Source organism: Brachypodium distachyon, chromosome 2, assembly GCF_000005505.3.
Source record: "Brachypodium distachyon strain Bd21 chromosome 2, Brachypodium_distachyon_v3.0, whole genome shotgun sequence".
Lineage (NCBI taxonomy): Eukaryota > Viridiplantae > Streptophyta > Magnoliopsida > Poales > Poaceae > Brachypodium > Brachypodium distachyon.
Window position 1 is genome coordinate 41,250,361 of NC_016132.3, and position 18,611 is coordinate 41,268,971.

At 43.9% G+C, this 18,611-nt stretch overlaps 1 protein-coding gene and 1 long non-coding RNA gene across 2 annotated transcripts; both read left to right on the forward strand.

The window, feature by feature from the left end:
* Window positions 1-10,917: 10,917 nt before the first annotated feature.
* On the forward strand, window positions 10,918-12,317 carry LOC106866106. The gene is made up of 2 exons (XR_002962923.1): window positions 10,918-11,414; window positions 11,497-12,317. It is a non-coding gene; the product is annotated as an uncharacterized LOC106866106 (long non-coding RNA).
* Window positions 12,318-14,936: 2,619 nt separating this feature from the next.
* On the forward strand, window positions 14,937-18,154 carry LOC100830007. The gene is made up of 4 exons (XM_003566737.4): window positions 14,937-15,302; window positions 15,860-15,965; window positions 16,579-16,722; window positions 17,608-18,154. The coding sequence occupies exons 1-4, from the start codon at window positions 15,046-15,048 to the stop codon at window positions 17,848-17,850; spliced, it is 750 nt and encodes a 249-aa protein (XP_003566785.1). The 5' UTR covers window positions 14,937-15,045; the 3' UTR covers window positions 17,851-18,154.
* The last annotated feature ends 457 nt before the right edge of the window (window positions 18,155-18,611 follow it).

Consider the following 18,611-nt stretch of genomic DNA (forward strand, 5'->3'; position numbering starts at 1 on the left):
CCGGAGTCATGTAAACTTCTTCAAAGAGACGAATCTGAAAAGTGTTGTGGAAGTTGTCATCTTAAATGTTTTCTTCTTGAGGAATGGTGTAAGGGTTCCTACGCCTCTCAACCGTAAACACTTGTTGAGGCCACTTCTTGATAGCATAGGCTTTCCTTACTTTCCTTGACGGGCGGCTGCCTTTGATCTCTGCACTTTGGGCATGGGGCGCTCCCGCTCAGCCCGGATGATCTCCGCCTTGCGCTTATTGGAAAGCCATGGAGGCGGTGAGGGAACCTTGGCCTTGCCTTTGCCCTTCTTGCTAGAGCTTGCACCTCCCGAGACAAGAATAAAGATACGATGGACAAGAGATAAGTGCTCAGGAATTAAGGATCAATAATAGATTATATGGATGCAAAACTTATGCTGACAAATCGCTCCAGGTCCGGAAGTTCCAGTCCAGGGGCGAAAGTTCCGCTGGTCACGGTAATGGAACTACCGAATCCGGATCAATGTGCCAACATAGTTAGAAATCCATGCAATCTAGTCAATCAACCCTACATAGGCAATGGAATCCACCACAAATTTTCCCTAATTTCTCTCAAACACAAGGATTTGAAACCAAACCCTAGAGGGAAGGAGAGGAGGCAATACCGGTCCGTCCCATGGTGGAGATCAAGGGGAACAGTCCCCACGGAGCAGATCGGGAGGAGGCCGGAGGTCCCGGCGGATCCAAGCGAAGCTTGGTGAAGTTCTTCGGGTTCGGTGGAGAGCAAGAGAGAGAGGGGGGTCGGGGCCGAGTGGGGAAGAAACTCTCCAACTCGGGTCGGTCCCCCCCACTTAACGGTTCGCTCCAGGGCCGGAAGTTTCGCCGAAGGCCTTAACTTCCGGGTACCCGGAACATCCGCCGCCCTTTCGGCCCAACCTCCGCAAAACGCACCATGATACTAGTAGCATCACGGAGGTGCTACGGAGGTAGGCCGGAAGTTCCGGCTAACCGGAGGTCGGCCGGAAGTTCCGCCGATCCCAGAAAAATTCCAATGTGTCAAAGGATAGGAAATTTTGAGCATAAGAGAATGAAATTGGTATAGATAAGATTGGCCTGGGTTGGATTATTACACAAAGGGTGATACATATGGATGTATACACTCACTCTTGCAAGATGCAAATTGAAATACCAAGAGATGAGTGCTTTCCAATAATAAGCATATAATGTCATAATTGACCATATAAAAGGATTTGCAAGGTATTAGAAGAAATCAACCTCACAAGAGTGAGGGCGGTGGCCTAGGCCACCATATTTGAGTATGTATGAGCTTGACACCGAGAATATAGATTCTTGGGCTCAAGACTCAAAACTCACATTGAAGCTCAATGTATAAAATTAATGTTAGCATAGTAAGAGTAACATTTGCCCATGAATTGAGCAATGCTCCTCCTACGTCCATGCGCGCATCCAAACTAGACAAATGTTAGCCGTGGGTACGGGTGCAAGTTTATCAAACCACAACACTAAAATCTAGGATATTTAGCTCATGCCTTAACTCCCGAAATCTTGCTTCATCAATTCGCTTCATGAAAATATCCGCTAGTTGCTTACCAGTGGCAACATAAGAGAGATCAACATCACCACGGGCCACATGCTCTCGAATGAAATGATGACGAATCCCAATATGCTTCGTGCTATGTTGGCACGGGGTTGCACTCTCATTGTCACATAAAAGAGGCACACTGTCACAAGTGATTCCATAGTCCAACAATGTTTGTCTCATCCATAATAATTGTGCACAACAACTTGCGGCGGCTATATACTCGGCTTCCGTCGTGGAGAGAGAAATACAATTTTGCTTCTTAGAAAACCAACTCACCAAAGACCTACCAAGAAGTTGGCACGTTCCGGAAGTTGACTTCTTATCCACTTTGTCTCCCGCCCAATCCGAATCCGAATATCCCATGAGCTTGAAACTTGATCCTTTAGGATACCATAAACCAAAGTTTGGGGTATGAACCAAATATATCTAAAGATTCTTTTGACCGCCACTAAGTGGCATTCTTTTGGTGCGGATTGATATCTTGCACAAATACCTACACTCAATATAATATCTGGTCTAGATGCACAAAGGTAAAGCAAAGAACCAATCATATAACGATATACCTTTTGATCCACATCTTTACCATTGGGATCGAGATCAAGAGAGCTTGATGTAGGCATTGGGGTATTGGCACTCTTGGCATCATGCATCTTAAATCTCTTTAGCATATATTGGGTGTATTTGGTTTGATTAATAAAGATTTCTCCTCTCAATTACTTGATTTCAAATCCAAGTAAGAACTCCAATTTACCCATCATAGACATCTCAAACTTTTCGGTCATTAGCTTAGCAAATTGATCATTGAACACACCATTAGTAGAACCAAATATGATGTCATCAACATATAGTTGACATATAAACAAATCACCACCAACCATCTTAGTAAAAAAAGTGGGGTCAATTACCTCAATTTCAAAGTCACGTCCACTAGTAGCTCTTTTAGGTGCTCATACCAAGCTCGTGGTGCTTGTTTGAGACCATAAAGGGCTTTATCAAGTTTGCATACGTGGTTAGGAAATTGAGGGTCCTCAAACCCCGGTGGTTGTTTGATATACACCAACTCATTTAGTGGAGCATTTAGAAATGCACTTTTCACATCCATTTGTTGCAAAGTAATGTCATGATGCGACGCATATGCAAGCAAGATATGAATAGATTCAAGGCGAGCAACGGGAGCGAAAGTTTCACCGTAGTCAATACACTCGACTTGGGAGAAACCTTGAGCCACCAATCTTGCCTTGTTCCTTGTCACTTGTCCAAGTGCATCTTCCTATTCTTGAATATCCATTTGGTGCCAATGACATTCTTGCAATCTTTTGGTCTTTCCACCGATGACCATACTCTATTGCGCTCGAAGTTATTCAACTCTTCATGCATGGCATTAAGCCAATCCGGATCCTCTAGTGCTTCTTGTACTTTTTGGGGCTCAACCTTTGAGGATACTCTGCAAAGATCTCATATTAACATGGGCTAGACGGCGATGCCATAGCCAACCCACATCAACTTTAGCCATTAGACATGTTTCTTCTCTAGTGGGTTTCTTACCGAAATTTACCACATAGAGACCATTTTCCACATATCCAACAAAGGCTACTTTAAGAGTCTTGCTCCACAAAAGGGTCACACTAGTTGTGCCAAAGAAGGAATAAAAACCGATATGTGAAAGTTAAAGTACCGAAAGTAAATTGTATGAAAGGGACTCAACAAGCATGACATTCTCAATGGATGTATCCGGAGAAATGACAACATTGCCTAGACCCAATACCGTTGATTGTGAATCTCCAAATATAACTTGCTTGGACCTTGATGTACTCATTTTGGCGTGCACAAGCAATTCTTTGCTCCCGGTCATATGATTAGTGCATCCACTATCCACTATCCATGAAGATCTACCGAAAGCAACCTCCTACAAGTTTAAGCTTTGGTTTTAGGTACCCATCTTTGAATGGGTCCTTTAGCGTTATCAATAAGGGTCTTAGGAACCCAAATAGACCAATGAACATATTCATAAGGAGAACCAACAAATTTGGCATAAACATGCCCATCATTAGTACGACAAAGAACATATGAGGGATTGAAATCTCCGGCACTATTATCATAGGTGGCCTTGACACCCTTCTTGTTCTTTGGCTTCTCCTTGGCCACCTCCCCTTCCTTCACAAAATAAACATTAGTGCGGGGAGGAGCCTTGGCCTTCTTCTTGTTGTTGCTCTTCTCATTGGGGTTATACCCAATTCCCTCCAATCCAAAGGCTTTTCTATGATCATTCAAAAGATCATGGAGGTTCTTCTCCCCTTGGACGCAAGTGGATAGTCCCTTCTCAAGTTGGGCCTTCAACCTAGCATTCTGCTCAATCATAGATGTATGCTTACAACAAGGATTAGTTGAAGCATCTTTATCATTACAAATTAATTCCTTAACAAGACTCTTTGAGAGACTTGTACTCACTTGTCAAGGACTTGTGATCATTTCCAAGCTTGTCATAAGTCCTCAAGGAGGTTCCTATGACCATACTCAACTTCACAGATCCTAGCATAGTAATCATTAGCAAGGGACTTAGCATTATCATAGGAATTTTTAACTTTAGCAAGTTCCTTAGTAAGTGACTCATCAATTGCTTTCCTATTTGCTTGTTCTTCCTCAAGAGCTTTATTAAGCTCCGCAATCTCATGAGCGGCAACGCACTCAAGTCTTACCTTCTCATCCATGAGCTCATCATGTTCTTCAATACTAGCTTGAGCTTCACCTAATTTTTCCAAGAGGTCCTCAAACCTCTTTTTGGTCTCACCTTCCAAGCATGCCATGAAGATCTCAAAGTCATTCATGTTATGCTTAACAACACTACTCTCCTCCACACAATCAAATAGAGATAAACTCTTAGGAATGACATGCTTGGTGGGAGAAGGGATTACCGAAGAGGTCTTGGCCATAAGGCACTTGGGTGAGTGGTTCTTGTTCTCGTTGGGGGAGTCGAAGAGAGATGGAAGTGAAGGAGCAATGGCAATGTTTGCCTTCTCCGTGGACTCTTCCTCATCATCATCTTCATTACCTAAAGTGTATTCCTCTTGAACAAGACGCATTCTTGGTTGCCTCTTCTTTGTTGGCTTCTTGTGAAAGGAGGGCTTGGTCTTCCCCTTAAGGATGAGGCGACCACCATTCTCCTCCTGCTTCTCATAAAATTACACTCTGCAACGGAATGGTCATTGTTACCACAATTATAACATTTACGAGATCTTTGACTTTTGGGCTTGGAGCTTGAAGCTCCTTTGTTGTTGTAGTAGTTGTTGGGGTTGAAAGTGTTGGTCTTGACAAACTTCTTGTTCTTCCAAAAAGCTTGAGCCGCAAGAGCCACGTGATCACTAAACTTATAGTTGCAATTTTCATCCGTGATCTCAACTTTCTTCTTGTTGGGGTGCTTCACTTGATGTTGAAGCGGGAGTCACGTTGGCCTTCAATGCAAGGTTTGAGCTTTCTGAGAGAAACTTGGCGCGAATGAGGTTGTCCTCGGAGGTCTTCTTGAGAATATCAATAGCCACAAATTCTCCCATCACTTGACTTGGAGTCAAGCTATAGTAGTCCGTTCTTTGCCTAATCATTGCGGCATGGACCTCTCGGTGTGGGGAGATGGCTTCTATGAATAGACGCTTTATCCATTCATCATTGATGTCACGACTTCCATGGTCCTTCATCTTGGCTCCAAGAATGATGACTCTCCTATATAGCTCATCTGGAACCTCTCCATCATTCATGAAGAAATTCTTGCATTCATTAATGACCACTTCAAACTTTGACTTCTTGACACTCTAATTGTTGTCAAAGTGATCACCAATGAGCTTCCAAGCATCTCTAGCGGAATCAACTCCACGAACATAGGTTTTATACTCCAAAGGTAGAGTCTTTAGGAGTATTCCAATCGCATGCTCATTGAGTTGATTGTCCACATACTCTCTTGGTGACATTTTCTTGGGATCATACACAAAATAACCTTCATCAACAATTCTCCACAACTCCGTTGATGTGCTCTTGAAGTGAGTCCTCATGGAATGAAACCAATCAATGTAGTTAGTAGAGGTTAGCATGGGGGGATCACCTTGGTGGAAAATTATGGTGACGAGAATTGTAAGGAGGTGGTGAAGCCACATCACTATACAACCCAAATCCGCCCCTACCTTGGGATTTGGTAGCACTCTCTTCGATAGCCTTAGCTTTTTTACGGGCTTCGGCATCCGAATCTTCCTTAGTCAAATCCACCGCACTTGGTGGCTTGGCATTGACGGATTCGGTAGTAGAACAAGAGGCTTTGTTAGGTAGGTGCTCACTAATCATTTTGTCCACACTATCTAGAATCACCTTTTGCATGCTATCAAAAAGCAATTTGATGGATTTAAAAGTTAGTGGAGCATTATCATCTATCACCTCGGTTTCTTGGGGTTCCATGGTGGGTTCCCCATAATCGCCGGCCATACTCTTAAGAGCGGTAAAGCCCTAATTAAGACGAGGCTCTGATACAAATTTTACTTTTTGTTTTTCTTTTCTTGAAAGATACAAAGCACTTAATCTTAAGGTTTGCTAGATTTTCTAAAGTGAATGCAACCCTAGTATGAAATGCAATAGTCGAAGCAATAGCCGAAGCAACAATAGATAGCAAGAATGTAAAGGGGAAAAGATACCACACGCGGAGACGAAAATTTCACCGGAGTTCCACCTATTGGGGTCGGTGTACATCTCCATTTGGAGGAGTGCTCTATCACAAAGGTAGAGACGCCACGAAGGCTCACTCTATTCTCCAACTCACCGCACCACAAAGGTGTGGGATGAGCTCTCACAACACCACAAAGGTGAGGTGAGTTCCACTAGTGGCTTCCTTGGGGGCAAAGTCCAAACCCTTACAAACTTGACCGAGGCTAGCTCCGCAAACCAATTGGAGGCTTCCAATCCAATCCCCGAGCTCCTCACACCAAGGGAGAGCTCAAGGCAACCGCTTCCGTCTAGAGCTCCCAAAAGCCCAAGAGAAACAAGGGGAATCAACTTTGTGACTTGGTGAAACCTTAGATCTAGCTCTTGTCCTCCAATCCTCAAAGAATCAACAAGGGGGAAGCTCTATGGAGGGAGATATAGTATATTGAAGCTTTTTGGTGTTCTTGAGTGAGAGTGGGCTGTTCTTGGCTTCGTGCTCTGGCAAGGTACCCGTTGGGGATGAAAGGTTATTTATGCGGACTCCCCAAAATCTAACCGTTATGCACTGCGAGTTCCAGGGGTTCCGGTGTCGAGCGGAAGTTCCGGCCCAGTTTCGGCTCAACCTCCGGAAATCCATGTAGGGTTCCAGTAGCATCACGGAGCTGGTCCGGAGGTAGGGTGGGAGTTCCGGTTGAACTTCTGGACCTAGGCAAACACAGGCACCACAGCTAGATTAAGAAAATTGTTGTCTCACTTTTTGGTAGGCTTTATGTGGGTGCAAGATGTATGTTTGTGTACGTGAAAAGCGATTCACCCATTACCTTCCCATGTGGGCTCCCTCTTAATAGTACGGAGTTCTTACGACTCAATACATGAAAAAGCTAGCCGCTAAACTCCACTACGCTTCTTTTCCAAACTTGAGGGCATCGAATCGTTTTGCGCCAATTGATATCAAATCTGAAAAAACTTAACGCACGATTAGTCCACACAACGCGTTGTCATCACCACGAAAACCACTTAGGAGAGAAATGCCCTTTCACCTGTAACCATCCTCTTTGTAGTTTTTTTCTTCTTCTTCGAGATGAACAGGAATTTCAAAAACCAAAATAACCATCAAGATAACAAAAGTGAAAATGCTTGGCTAAACTTAGTGTAATGGTTAACAATCATTTCTAGTAGATTTATTTAGTTTACAATAGCCAATGCACATCCTATATCATGTGAGTAATCTTTCTGGGATCAACACATTATCTTTATTGGAGGAACATAGTGTACAATACTAACCCATTTACTATAAAACAAATATGATAAATTTGAACTAAAACCACGACAAGAATTTAGGAACGGAGGGAGTACTTCCCAATAACAATGCAAGAAGGATTGCATTCCATCATCACAAATTTTCTTTTTCCTATAGATTTCTTAGTGGTGAAATGAACTAAGGGCAAATAAAGAGAACATGAGCTCATATGTTTCAAATCAAGCATAGCAAATAAAGTATAGGAACAACTGAAAAACTAGCCCCAAAATCACATAAATCAGTAGTTTCGTATGGTCCAATAGCAACTTTAATTACATGTTCCTAGGCATCATCTAATTTGTAGGAACAATAATATCCTTATATATTTTTCCATATTTATTTTTACATGTGATAGAAAATATCTTTGCCTAATTATTTCCAACGTTCATCCAAACTATCTATTTTAGAAAAATATTGCAAAATGTTAGCAATTTCGAACAAACTATAATTATCATATTTATTTGCAAGATCGTTAGCATCATGGGGAAACACATTACTAATCCTTTTAAAATACTCTTGTTCTCTATTCTTGATATATGAATTTTTTGGAACATTTTCTTTTATGTTTTTCAGTTGATCACACCAATCATTTTAGTGGATGGGAGTATCAAACTAAACTAGATTCAACTTGGTTGATTTTAAGTGTCCCTTTTACAAATTTTATTCCAATAAGCTCCTAGGGAAACTCCAAGTTGGTTCATTCTTTCCAATACCTGAGCATCATTATTGATAGATATTTAATAGAGAATGTGGTTTTCATGAATTGATTATGGAGTCCCCTGCTAACTTCCCCTAACTTAGTAGCATATTTTTTTTAATTCCAAAATCGATAGGTTTTCAACCAATATATCCTAACGACCATTGATTATTTTTATCTCTAGGGAGTTTAAAGGAAAGAAAATTCTAATATTCCACTAATATCATTTCACACACCATCAATTTCTTTTCAATCACATCTTTTAAGTGAGAATTATTTTAAGGGTGTTTACCTAGTAAGCTTTTGATGGTGTTTGTAGCGCGAAATGTATTTGATTCTCAAACAATTCTTTGCATAATAGTAAAGCCAGTCAAAAGCCAGTTGTCGTCAGGTAATACTTGGAATGTGCATGTTGTAAAGCCAATGAAAAATATACCGGTTGGCGCCTCGCTGGGCCATCAACCTAAAGCCAACTGTCATCGTGTTGAGTTTGGAATTTTCAATTACAATATTAATGCCCGGTCTACTATTCTAGATTACACGGTCCAAGAAGATGGAGCTTTCGGAAAGGACAATTGGGCGCTAGAAACGTCCATGGACGATTAATAGGCAAATTTATCAACCAATATTTATATTTATTTATTTATCTTAATTAGCCCCAAAAAATTATAGAAAAAACTATGTGCGCCAGTGGTTTTTGTATAAAGGAAATTCCAATATTGCCCTTCTATATCACTATAAATGTACCCATACGCTATCTTGCTAAGCAACACTCCATCATTGTTTTTACAATGAAGGGGGAGTCTCCACCTCCATGGCTAGAGCTATTGCTTGCAACACAATTCTTTGCAATATGCACAATCCATGTCTCCTCTAGTCGCAATGATTGTAACCTATTTTGTATTGATTGTGAGTCACCACAGGCTGCTATTTGCAATTATTGTCGATCATGCCATCATTCTTCCCATCGTGTAATCCAGGTAAAATGTACTCCCTCCGTTTCCTAAAGATTGTCATGATTTTGAACTAGCTCTAGTTCAAAATCATGCCAATCTTTATGAAACGGAAGAAGTACAAGGCTATTATTTGATAAATATGGAAGCATGCTACAGTACCCATCATCATTTACCTAATATACTTCTTGGGATACATATCTAAGTACGCTTGATATTAAGTCTTAACCCATATTTATAGAATTTTGTGTCAAAATCTACCAAAATATATAATATAGTTGATCTTGCAAAAAATATTTTGAATCCCATATCTGGGTAATCATGAGTAAGCAAACATATATCATCTTTCATAAAAAGTGGTAAGCCTCCTTTAAGTAATGAGATCAGGAAGGACTAACTTTTGGAATCTTTCAGATAAGGCGGTCTTCCTACCAAAGTGTGGTTAAGGTTGCTGATTTAGAGGACATCCTTGATATTAGTGATGTACAAACTTATGTGATCAATAGTGCAACGGTTGTATTTCTTCATGAGCGCCCACAACCACGTGCTGCGGTCAGGGCATCATCGGCCTTGTATAACTGTGAGATCTGCAAACGTGGTCTGCTTGATGGATTTCGCTTCTGCTCTCTTAGTTGCAGTGTAAGTTATTAAAATATTATAGCAAATTGTAAAGTTATTGACCTATTAATTGTTACTTATTTAAATGATTTCAAATTCTTTCACCTGACAACTTTTTTACAGCTTAAAGGAATCAAAGAGGATATGGAGACAACAGTTGGCACCAGAAACATATCTGATTGTGCAAAAAAGGATGACGAACCTGATTGCAGTAATGAAATTGCAAATACTAGAAACAATGAATGCAATGGTAGCAATGATGACTGCTCCAAGGAAAGACCACCCCCTACCAGGGTTATTCGTCGTCACCGACGGAAGGGGATTCCTCGACGTGCACCGTTTTATTGATGGAAATATCATATGAATAATTTGCATGCACCAAAGCAAATGAATGGTGAAAAATGATTTGTATTGAAGACTATATGTATGGTGCCAAATAAATTAATAAATGCACTCCATTCTATGGACATTGCCCTTTTGTGCATTAGTTGTCAATTTATTAGTTGTAATGAGCCTAGAAAGTGGATTTTTGTCATGTACGTTCAGTGGTTTGTGCTATCACACCGCATGTTCCTGCATCAAGATGTGTGCTTGGTGGTTCCGTGGTGTAACGCGAGGGATACCCCGTTCTCCTGCTAGCCCTACATCCCCTACGTGCTACCCCCTCGTCTCTTGCTAGAACGGCTTGCGGCGCGTGCACGTCTTTCGCTAGCATCCCATCAAGTGGCCCCCGCGTGTGCTTTTTATTGTCATGTCTTGTAGAACCGGCCAGGATCTGGGCCGTGGGCGCTCAAACAGTCCTAAAAATCCACGGTGCCGGTGGCCCGAAGCCCGACGTCCCGGACCTCACTTTCCAGTTCCAAACCCGGCCCAAAAGCTCGAAATGATTAAAAAGGATTTTTTTTTTTAAATGGTATAAAAATCATTTATTTATTTCAAAAATAATTATTTTAATGCTTAAATGGCCTATTTTCGGGGTTTTGGGCCGGGCCGGGCTCGGGCTTCAGGTTTGACCGTCAGGCTTTTACGAGGCCGGGCCCGGCCCGGGGTTTGCCCAGGTATAACGGTGCCGTCTCTCTGGCTACCGCGCCGCTCCCTCACTACGGTAAGGCCGGTTGCGCTGCTCGCTGACGCGGCGCCACGACGCCCGGAGCTGCATGTTCATCTTTCCTTCCTGTCCCCGATTTCTTCTCCGGCAACGCTGATGTTGCTGTCGTGGGAGCTGCAGGTTCATCGTTTCTTCCTGTCCCCGATTTCTTCACCGGCAACCCTGATCTTGCTTCCGTGGGAGCTGCAGGCCCAATCTTCTCTTCCTGTCCCCGATTTCTTCTCCGGCAACGCTGATCTTCCTCCCATTGTCGTCTCTCAGATGGATGTGGAGGGGGATTGGCATTTCCCCCCCAACTCTGGTGGAGATGCGCCTGGTGCAGGATCTGAGCACCGTCGCAAAGCGCACGAGGCGACCGATCTGCTGGATTTCGCTCTGGCAGCCGCCTGTTTGGACGGAGAAGTTCCCGTTAGCGGACAAGACGCCGGTGACCCCCAAATCGCTGCTGTTCTGTGGAGCGAGAAGGAACCGGTCTTCGTCTCAGGCGAGGGTACGAGGGCTCAAGCATTGCTTCAGTCTTGTCCCCTCGGCTTTCTCTCGCGTACCAGGTGCTTATTTTCCGCCTTCTTCAGATGACCGGGCAGGGTGATTGGCTTCCTGGCCCGAGCTTTTCTAGCGATGCGGTGGGAGCTGGCGAGGAGTTGCTGGCGACTCAGTTGGATGCGTCGCCCCCAAGTGCATCTATCGGCTGGGGCTTGCTGCTTTGGCCCTGCAGGAGAAGCGACCGGAGGCAAGAATACCACTGGCGTTGAGTCGTGGGACGGCGAACGAGCTAGTACAAGTTGGTTCGGATTTGCATCTCCGGCCCTACATCTCTGTCTCCTCCTCTTCCTGCTCCACCTCCAGGATCGGCGTGGCCTTGTCCCCAGTTGTCCGGCGCTGCCGCGGCAGCAGGGCGGAGCACTCGTGGGACGCCGCCGGCGACGGCGCAATGATGGTGGGGCGCGAAGACGTGCGCATGGCGGTGCTGTCAGCGTCCAACACTTGCCCTTCCAGCTCCTCGACGACACGCAGATGGGCCTCGCCACCGGCGTGCTCGGCGGCCTCCGCAAGGCTCAGATACTCCCGCGCTGCCCCCGCAGCCGCGGCTGTTCATCCGGCCAGTACAGGGTCGTCCACCTCGCCATGAAGAAGGCGAAATTGTGCGTGCCACGGCCGCCCTGCACCAAGCTTCTTTCACGGCCGCCTCTGCCACCGTCACGTTGTGCTATCCATATTCATCTTCGTTAGCCAAGAGTTTCAGACTGTAAGCTAGCACACGAGACGGAGAGTGGGCTGTTCAGTTCTTCAGTTAATCCCTCCCATCTCCCAGGGATCTTTTTGGGAGGTGCTTCTCTTGATGTAAACGTCTGTTCTTTGATTTTTTAAAAAATGGGATCGATTCTTTGCAATCTGCGATCGTGGTGGTGTCCAGAAATTTTCATGTATTTTTTCTGATACTCTGTTTTCTCTAAATTATGTGTTTTATTAGCAGTTTTTTTTTCTCGATTGATTGTTACAGTTGGAAGGCACGCCAAAAAGCATTTGTTTTCACAATCGATCAGGTGGCACAATTTACAATTACGGCGATCGGAAAACACACGAAATCTTCAACAGGCATTATCATTGCAAAATCCATGAACAAGCATATGTGAGAACAATGAACACATTAGACGAAATCTGTGAACAAGCATATGCAAAATCTTGGACAAACCCATAGTCTGTACCACCACTCCACAAAACTCATGAACATATCCCTTTTTTGATTATGTCCAACAAGCAAAAACACACACACACACACTATATATTTGATTAACACAAGATGGACTGGGAGAGAAACACACACACACACAGAGAAGCAGCAGCAGCAGCAAAGCAGGTGACGGGCTGGAGCAGGGAACGACTTCTTTTTTGGCGGCTTGCTCTCGAATCCTGGTGGGGAGGCCGGATCTTGGGGCGACGGGGTTGGGGTTGACTCGGCCACCTCGAGCTCCAGGACAACCGCCGCCAGGGATCTGTCCACCTCGAGCTCAGCTCGGTGGCGATGGACACTGCTTGATCCCGCATGCAAGTGCTAAGCGAGGCTCTGGCGGTGCGAGCAGCTCGGCACCGTTGGTGGGCGGTGGGGGTGGAGGGCGGCGGGATGGTATGATGAGTGAAGAGATTAGGGGGCTGTTTGGTTGGTCTGACTGCAGCTGTATGGCACCCGCAATGCACATATTTAGTTGTTTGGTTTCCTGGGCTGGGATAGGTAGGTGCAGCCCACCCCCTCAGCCTGCATCCGGGTACGTCCGAATCGGGCATTTTTCTCGTGCAACCGCTTCGCTCACTCTTTCTCTTGAATCCCAATCGATCTCTTCTCTCTGCCTTCGGTCTCATCCGCCACCGGCCACCAGATCCCCGCATTTCTTCCACCGTCGGCCGTCATCCCTTCCTCCGCCTCCCTTCGCTCCTCCTCATTCTCTCCCATCGTCGGGCGCCGTCCTCCACCTCTCATCTCCCAACCCCAGCCACCACTCCACTACCAGAGCTTGCCGCTGCCTCCTCCTCCTCCTCCTCCTCCTCCTCATCTCCCAACGCTGACGGCCATCCACGCGCTGCCCCTCCTCCGCCCCTTCTGACCGCGTGCCGCCCTCCTCCTTCCCTTCCTGCGAGGCAGCCTGAGGTGGAGCCAAGGATGCCGGTGGCCTCTTCCTGCGGTTAGAGAACGACGGTAAAATTGGTGCGGCTCCAGATGCAAATACGACCAAACAGGCGGCTGCAGCAACTGCTCGCACCCGCCGCGCCTGTATCCCGCGTGCGGCAACCCTGCTGCGATGCAGCCTGCGGCCTACAGTGAATCCAAACATGCACTGGGTGAGCGGTTTTGCCGGAGTGGAGTTCATGAGACCAAAAGGGTGGGCGTGATGTCTGGGTATGGCAAGTTGGTCCTCGAAATTGGGGACGGGACGTGGCCTGAGTACCGAATTGAAACTATGCAGACCGGGGTCTACGTAGGCAGCTTGAAAAATGCGCCCGACTCAATCGAGTGCGAATCGCAGCTTGATCGGACGTCTCTGGATGTACAGGCCACTGAAACGTACATGACAAAATGCATTTCGCAATGAGCCTAGCTGTTTTTGATATTGAGGAAATTTCTAGGAACTTGTGCATTTCCATTGTAAGGATGTTGTAGTGATATTGTAAAGGGCATTCATGTATTGAGTGTGCTAACAACACCGATACTATATTCCCTTTGGGATTCAGTCCCCAATTGGACACCTCCTCACGCTAGGAATGGCACCCACAGGTTAGATCTTGTGCTTTGATTATTCATCGTCGTTGTATGTTTGATCTTATGAATGTAAAGTCTCATTATTTTCATTGTGTGGTTGCGAATAATGATACTTTATTTCACTAAAATTTTCCGATGAAAGTCGAGAATTGAAAGTCCCACTGTTTCCATCTTACGTCGGACTCCACGGTTTCATATGCACACATTCAAAGCAAATCTGAATAATTTATAGTTTTTTGGTCACATGCCTTTTGCAATATAGCTAAATGGAAAATATAAGTTTGAAAAAAAGCATTTGCATTCAGATTATTTTGGGTATATATGAATCAGATACCCTGAAATCTGGCTATTGAATAGGATGAATTCTAAGTATGTTATTTCAATATAACCTAAAGCATAAAAAAGATATGAATATTTTTGGAAGGTAGAAAAACAATAAAAAAAGCAAAAAGCAAAAAACCAAAACAGCGCGAAAGCTTATTTGGACTGCCCAGCTTGCGGGTGCTCTCAGCAGCAAGCCAACTATGTACTTCCTCCGTCCCAAAATAAGTGATTTCGATTTGTATATAAATCGAATTCACTGAATATGGGACAGAAGAAGTATTCGTCAGCCCAGCCAGGTTCACCGCCTGGCGGTTCTCGAACGTCCAGTTCAGCCCAACAGCTATTACTATGTCTTCTCGCTGCCAGAAACCAAGCCCAAGCCCATCAGGCTGGACCGCCGGACCGCCTCATAGGCTCTGCCTTGCCCATATTGGGCGCCCTTTTCCTTTGTCGGCCGCCTCTTGCCCGGCGCTCCTCGCGTTCTTGCGGCAGGAAGAGGAGACTGGGGAGAGCGTGAGACCCCTCCGTCGCTTGTGGCGGCGACATGGAGAGGAGCGAGAGCGTCCTAGACGCCGTCCTCGACGACGAAAACTTTGACGGCGATGACGTTGAGATGGCCGACGCAGATGCGGAGGACACCTGTGTGCCTGACGTCCCCACCGCCGGAGTGCGAGGTGAGGACGGCAGTGGGGAGAAGGGAGCCCCGGCGGGCAAGAAGAAGAAGAAGAAGAGGAAGTCCGGGAAGAGGAAGAATAGGGGGAGGCCTGATGGGCCGCCCACCAAGATTGCCGACATTAATAGGTAAAAACCCTCGCACCACTCTCCCTAGGGTTTAGGTTGCGCCCGAGACGGAAATCCGAAATTAAAATTTGGGTAGATGTCACCTGCTATGTGTTTATATGTTTTCCCTTTCACAGTCGTGCTGAAATTGAATAATACTCCAACCTACTGAAATCGGAGTAATCGTCAGAACAGAGCTATCATTTGTGGTACAATTGTTCTGATCATCGATTTGAAATGATAGTATCTTTTGTGTGAAATTATTATATGGAAGTAAAGGCTCAAAACCATTGTACGTGTATCAGTATATGGTCAAATCCCCTTGCATTTTTTTAGCGTAAAATCGATGTACATTTTAACAGAACTTCAATTGATACTTAGATTTTTTTGATTAATTGATATCGTGTTAATAAGAAGGTTAATACAATATCTGTAGATATTTCCATGGAATAGTGTTGTGGCAAGACGGTTTTATTCTTGTATAAAACTAGCACAGTGGTTAAGGCAAATTATTTATGCTTCTTTATGTTATTCATTTTAGGTTGCCAACTGACTAATCATTTATATTTATTTTGCAGGTTTGTCCTTGACACTTGCAGGCGCTTGAAGGAGAAGAAGTCATACCTTGTTTGGAATGCTGTTGGCTGCCTGGGTGTTTCTGCTGTCAGTGATCTTGTCAGAGAGGTAAACAACTCTTATGTAACAGTACTAAAAGAGGATCAGTTCATCCATTGAGAGACTTCTTAATAATCTGGTGTTTCACTGTAGATGGATCTATTTTACTAAAGCACAAAAAAGGCATAAATTGTTAGTGTAAGCTATTGTCCTCGACCTCTCTGTGTTCCCTCGTGTCTCATTTGTGGGCTGGTTGGTATTTGCCAAATGGACTTGCATAACTTCATAGGAGGAATCTGTTGCCTACTGCTCTTACAGATATTACTACCTTGATTCTTTGCAGTTCCATGGATTAGTTTGTTTTAAGTAATTGAGAAGTTTGGAGTTTTTCAGAAGAGTCACTGAATAGTATTTCCATCTACATACTTGATTGGTGACAAATCCAATTGCAGTTAAGTTTCTAATTCATACCTATACGTTGCATAATTCATGCTTTGTATATAAGCAGATAGTAATATCATAGGACCTATATCTTCAATAATTAACTCCAAAGGTGAGCAATATTTGTACGCAGTATTTTAAAAGAATATTGTCAATTAGTAGTGTACGTGTAATTTTCTAAATTCCAATACTCGGGAATTGGAGTTGTTATCAATTACTAACTAAATACATTCTGTTCCAGGTTGAGGCCATTCAGAAGTGTGGTGGGCAGACGATTGCTGATGGAAGTCGTTTCCGGACAGGTGGTGGAGTCCTCTGGAACATCTTGAAGTCACGAGAGCCAAAGGCGTACAAGGAAATTATGTTGAAGGGAAGGGAACTTGAGGTATGACATTACTGGGACTTAAGTGTGCTAGTTTTTTGTAATTCTGTTCTTCATATTTGGTAAATTAGTCACTATGTACAATAGAAAGTTAGCAACACGCAGTAGGTTCTTTATCAAAATCAATTATGTTGAATACTACCTCTCATCCTACATGTAAGTTGTTTTAGAGATTTACCTGTCAAACATTGTAATATTGACCATCTATAAAGAAAGAACTACTAGCATCCAAAACACCAAACTCATATTGTTAGATTTATCATCAAATAAACTTGTATACCGTATAATCTTTTTCACGAGGCAACTTGTTTGCCCAGAAATTGATTACCAAAGTATCATCTTGAAGACTGTGTTATCCGAAAAGACTTGCATCTTGGACTGGTGGGCGTATGTGTATTTTGTAAATCTCCATTCTCCTACAAGAAAAGAACATTGAATCATGTACATGCCACATCATTATCATTTATCACTAGAAGCAGTCAATAATAAGGGAACTGGTTTTTTTTTAAAAGGCTCGATTTAATATTTTACCTAGATGAGGCAAGCTTATTCCACTAGTATTAGTGGAAACAAGTTACAAAAATAATAATGGAATAGGGAGCACCAAAATGAATCTGGGACTGGTGATATTGTACATGAAATTTAGAATTGACCTCTTTCGTGGATCAAGTAACCATGCCTGTCACTTCGACACTAGACAATGGATGGATGTGCATGTGCTACTAGTGTCATACCATCAAAATAACTGATGGTGCTCGTTGGCATTATCAACTGTTATTTTGCTACAATTCTACTGGACCTCAGCGGTCTTGCTGTTTATTTTTTATTTTTTGTTGGGATACTACTGTTTAATTATGTCTGATTGATATCGCGACTTCCTCCTTTCAGAAGCAGTTTATGTATACCAAAGGCAGATCACAGATGAGCAGAAATGAAGACGCAAGCTCACAGGGCAGTGCGTTAGTTGATGAGGAAATCGAAGCACATGATGATCCTGAGCACTTGGTCGATGTGGAGGAAGCACCTCCTGATAACAAAGCTGAACCTCGTAAACCAGTAGCAGACAGAATTCGTGTGCCTGTTGCTTATGATGATCTTTTCGAGGAGGGAGAGATACATGAAGAACAATAAAATTAGTATTTGGAATTGGAAGGATTTGCCCTGTTATGATCTGCGAGCCTTAATTCTGCAAAGAAAGCAAGATGCAGAATGTAATCAAGATTGCGGGAATGTATGTATGAACCTTGCCGTGGAGCATCTTTTTTATTTTTCTTCCAGGGATTCCAAAATTTTCCCACTTGTGAGTGTGAAAAAGCAGTAAGGCATGCAATTATGCAACGGTTAGATCTCTTGTTACGAGGAGTGGAAGTCGTAGGAACAACATTGATACTAAAGTCAATACTGAATGGAAACTATGATTTTGCAGTCGACTAAATTCAGTTTATTAGAGATAATATTACTGGAGAAAGCATCTTCGCTGCCTCTTGAGATTGATATTAAATTCAATACTGAATGAGAACCGGAAAGCAAAACGGCATGGCGACCAGCAGTGGAGCTCGCCGCGTGCCATGATAATGCAGCACTCTTGGCCTCCTCATCCTCCTTCAATTACGGTAGTAGCGATAGACAATAGCGGCGGCATGGCAACGCTGTCGCCGGGGGCAGGGGCGAGCAGCCGCTGGAGCGTGTGTACACCAACGCCCCAAGCCCAGCTCGCTCCACAGGCAGCAGATCATCAGAGACTGCCCAATCCTATCATCCTACGGCAACATACTGGCATACAGCCGCCTTCTCTATCTGCTTTCGTTCTGTTCTTGGAGTAGGATTTCTTTTCTGTGCGTTTTGGTTTTAGGTGATTTCTTTTTTGTGCATCTGATGCCGCTCATTCGACG

What these genes read in the sequence shown, in the direction of transcription:
- LOC100830007 (XM_003566737.4), top strand. Translation starts at nt 15,046, where the DNA reads ATGGAGAGGAGCGAGAGCGTCCTAGACGCCGTCCTCGACGACGAAAAC. An exon ending in AAGATTGCCGACATTAATAG is followed by an intron (nt 15,303 to 15,859) that starts GTAAAAACCCTC and finishes TTTATTTTGCAG; the next exon opens with GTTTGTCCTTGACACTTGCA. An exon ending in TGAAGGGAAGGGAACTTGAG is followed by an intron (nt 16,723 to 17,607) that starts GTATGACATTAC and finishes TCCTCCTTTCAG; the next exon opens with AAGCAGTTTATGTATACCAA.